The 4019-nt window shown below is 48.5% G+C and overlaps 1 protein-coding gene across 1 annotated transcript; it reads right to left on the reverse strand.

Moving 5' to 3' along the window:
* Nucleotides 1-737: 737 nt before the first annotated feature.
* Nucleotides 738-1978, reverse strand: RNF113A (ring finger protein 113A). Its single transcript, XM_052663382.1, has one exon. The coding sequence runs from the start codon at nt 1782-1784 to the stop codon at nt 753-755; it is 1032 nt and encodes a 343-aa protein (XP_052519342.1). The 5' UTR covers nt 1785-1978; the 3' UTR covers nt 738-752.
* Between the last annotated feature and the right edge of the window lie 2041 nt (nt 1979-4019).

Below are 4019 nucleotides of genomic sequence, written 5' to 3' on the forward strand. Positions count from 1 at the left end.
AAAACAGGTACATAGATTAATAGGGCATGATCAGCTCTATGAAAACAGTTTCAGACAAATGTTAGGTTTTTGCCTTCTGCAGGTTCACAAGTTCAGTCCAGAACTGCATAGGGTCACTACCAGCTACATTTCAAATGTTCAACAGCCACATGAAGCTAGTGGCTATCATATTGGACCCCGGAGCACAGACCATTTCAATCATCCATGGAAGAAGTTACCTATGCTTCAAGGAGAGCAAGGAGCAGTCCCCATAAACAGGTTGCAGGGCTAGCTACCAGTCCCCCATCCTAATTCTCCCACTCTTACTGCTCCCTCAACCCCCCCCCCCCAACACACACACCTTGGCTGGGGTGTATTTTGAAGTACTACAGGCTCCCAAAAGATCATGCATGAAAATACTTTTGTAAATTATTAAGTGATGCATAATTGTGATATAATAAATAGGTTCAGTTCTTGTGTTTATCACAGCTTTGGTCACTTCAAGCAAATTCTAGCTCTTTTGTTGAACTTCTCCCATCCCCCAAATTTATGTAAAAGGGTTATGAAAAGTAACTGTTACACACAGGCAGCATTTATGCCAAGTAAAACTCCAGATTTTACCTACCTTGATGCTTTTGCAAGCCATCCATCCAGGACCCCACTTCACCACCCACCTTTTCTTCTCACTCACTTTCCCCAGAAAGGAAGCACGAGAGTTAAAATTTCCAAAACAACAAAACGTTTATTTTGAGATTTGAGAATAATGGGAAAATTTAAGTAATGGGAACTGGATCCTCATCGGGGTCTTCTGGGAAATCTGAAGCACCACCCCCTTCTGCAGCTCGGTGCTTCTCCAGTTTAGCAATCAATTCTTTCGCTGGATTGAAGACGCCATTGGTCTGCTGGTCACAGACATAGCAGCGCGGGGTGGTGCGGAAATGCTGCAGCGCGCAGCTCTCGCAGAAATAATGCCTGCACTTGGTGACAACTGGGTTTTGGAAGGTCTGGCGACAGATGAAACACTTGAATGGTATTTCCTCCTCATCGCTTCCCACTTCATAGTTTTCATCCTCATAGACACCGTAGCGACCCTCATCAAGCTCGCGTTCGATCTGCCACCCGTGCTTGTAATCTGAACGGTCATGGAGGAATTTGCAGCTGTCTCCGAAGCCGCAAAAGCCAGTCTCCTTGTAGTCCTTACAAATGTCGGGCTGGTAATCCCAGCGCACGGTGGCACGCAGATGCTCGGGAGCTCGGATGGGGCCCTTCCTCACCATTCCGGAGGAAGCATTGCCCATAGACGTATCCTTGGGTTTCATGTATTTTTGATAATTATTGATTCCCCGATAGATCTTGTCATCTTCCTTGCCCCTCAGCTCTTCCTGGATCTTCTGGCTGCGCTCAAAGATGGCTTGTGCGTCACGCTCCTTCTCTGTGTCTAGCTCGTAGACAGCAGTCGCCCCCATATCTTCTGGCCCCACGGGTTTCGCCGAGCGAGTGGACTTATAGACCACGCCGAGACTCTCGGATTTGTTCTCCTCCTCCTCCTCACTACTCAGGTCGCCGTATGCCACCTTCTGTTTACCACTGCCACGGGTCTTCTGTATCATCGGATTGTGGACCGCTCGCTTCTTTTCCGGGCGAACCACAGCGTTCCCTTCGTCACTGCTGCTGCTGCTGTCTCCGGACTCCTGGTTGCAGACTGGGCGCTTTCTGCGGCCTGCAGCCACTTTTCGCCCAGGCTTTTTGAAAAGAAAGGTGCACACCTGGTCTGTCGTCTTTCCTGGGGAAAGTTGCTCTGCCATTTTTAGAGTCTTGAGGTCCGAAACGGCGATGGTCTACTGGCTGGCGTGGGGCTGGCTGGCGTTACTGCACGTCGGGCGCACGACTGCGAGTTGATGCAAAAATCTGCTGCAGAAAGAGGACTGCGGAAGCAGGGAGTGTGCGAGAGCGCAGAGGACTGCGGGAGCAGGGAGTGTGCGAGAGCGCGGGCGCGCGCCCCTCTTGAGCCCTGCCGCGCCCCGTCGCTTCCTCTGGAGGCTTACGTGACTCCCGCTCGCGCGCAGCCGCGGAGCTTACCCGGAAGAGATCGAAGCCGGGTCACCTTTAAGGGACCTGGAAGGGAGTGTTTGGCCTCGGGAACGGCGTCGCGATGTGGTTCGAGGTTCTCCCCGGGATCGCCGTCATGGGCGTGTGCTTGTTCATCCCGGGAATGGCCACCGCGCGCATCCACAGGTTCAGTAATGGGGGCAAGGTAAGGCGGCTTCTCCGGCCCGGCGGCTGATTCCATCGCTGCCGTTACGTAATGGATGGTGGCGTCGGGAGGCCCTTAGGACCCGGAGGCTGTCTCCGAGATGGTAATACTGAGATCCGTCCTCGCCAGTCTTTTTTATTGCCTAAAAGCGGAGACTTTCGGAAGGAAACACGTCCGGAACCGTATTCCACTTTAGTAAGGATTTAATAAGGTTGTTGGGTGAAGCCAGGGCGGGAGGGTGGAGTAGAGACTGGGGGCTGGAAAGGTAGGAGATTAAAAGAGGTTAAGTCCAACTCCTAGGCAGAGGAGAAAGAACATAGAAAGTATTAGTCGCTCAGTCGTGCCCGACTCTGCAATCCCATGGACTGTAGCCCGCCAGGCTCCACTGTCCATAGAATTCTCCAGGCAAGAATACTGGAGTGGGTTATCATAGCCTTCTCCAGGGGATCTTCCCGACCTAGGGATCGAACCGGGGTCTCCTGCATTGCAGGCAGATTCTTTACCGTCTGAACCACCAGGAAAGCCCTACCTAGGCAGAGGAGAGAGGCGTCAATTAGTCTTGCCTCCACTCCAAGTCTCTTTTCTGGCTGGATTTTTATTTTAATTTCTCGCATCCATATCTCGGTAGCTTCTCGCTTTTCACTTTTTCTTAGCCTTGATTTAATTAGTTTTCTTGTTTTGTTTTTTTGGCCTTGACGCGCTGTTTGCGAAATCTCAGTTCTCGACCAGGGATTGAACCCCGGCAACTGGCTGTGAAAGCGCCAAGTCCTAATCACTGGACGGCCAGGGAATTCCCCTTAATTAGGTTTTTACCTTGACATTTTTTTTTAACCCCCCGCTTTCTCTTGCAAGCCTTTAGGAATTTAGCTCAAGCTCCTGTTTTTCACTTTAGGATTGTGATTTTCCTCTCTAACTAGTTTTTTAGTCAAGTCAAGTCAAGTGGAGTCGCTCCGTCGTGTCCGACTCTTTGCGACCCCATGGACTGTAGCCTGGCAGGCTCCTCTGTCCATGGGATTTCCAGGCAAGAATACTGGAGTGGGTTGCCATTTCCTTCTCCAGGGGATCTTCCCAATCTAGGGATCAAACCCGGGTCTCCCATAGGCAGATGCTTTTACCGTGTGAGCCACCAGGGAAGTCATAAAGTATCAATGTATTTGGTTTCTGGTTTTGTGATTGTCTTACACTTGTGACCTACCGCTGTTCTTTCATCTCAGTTTCCCCAAAAGGAACAAGTAGTCATGACTTAAAAAAAAAAAAAGAGGAAAGAAAGAAAATGATGCTGGTTAAAACAGAAAGTGTAAGAAGTCATGGTTACCGTCTTAATTCTAAAGTTTAGTGGTCCGATTTTATTTAAGATTCTATCTTAATTTGGTTTTTATATGAGTGATGATTCCATTTTTCTGGATTGTCACTTATTAAAGTTCTAATATCTCTCTGTTGGCTCACTCACCTTTATAAACTGCAATAATGATTTCCTTTCATTGTAGGAAAAAAGGGTTGCCCATTATTCATATCAATGGTATTTGATGGAAAGAGATAGGCGTGTCTCTGGAGTAAACCGTTACTATGTGTCAAAGGTAAGATGGCTCTGATGCTAGCTCACCTGTCAGGGTTGAGGTGCATTCTGGTTAACGTTTTCCAAAGGGCTTACAGCAGACTGGGAAAATGCAAATTAAAGTAGCATAGTGCCTTTTACATACTTAATGATCATCTTATTCTCTGCATTGTCTGCCTGTATCCTTTCTTGTTCTGTTGTCTTTTTTCTTTTTGATTTATAAAGGTTCTT

This window comes from Budorcas taxicolor, chromosome X, assembly GCF_023091745.1.
Source record: "Budorcas taxicolor isolate Tak-1 chromosome X, Takin1.1, whole genome shotgun sequence".
Lineage (NCBI taxonomy): Eukaryota > Metazoa > Chordata > Mammalia > Artiodactyla > Bovidae > Budorcas > Budorcas taxicolor.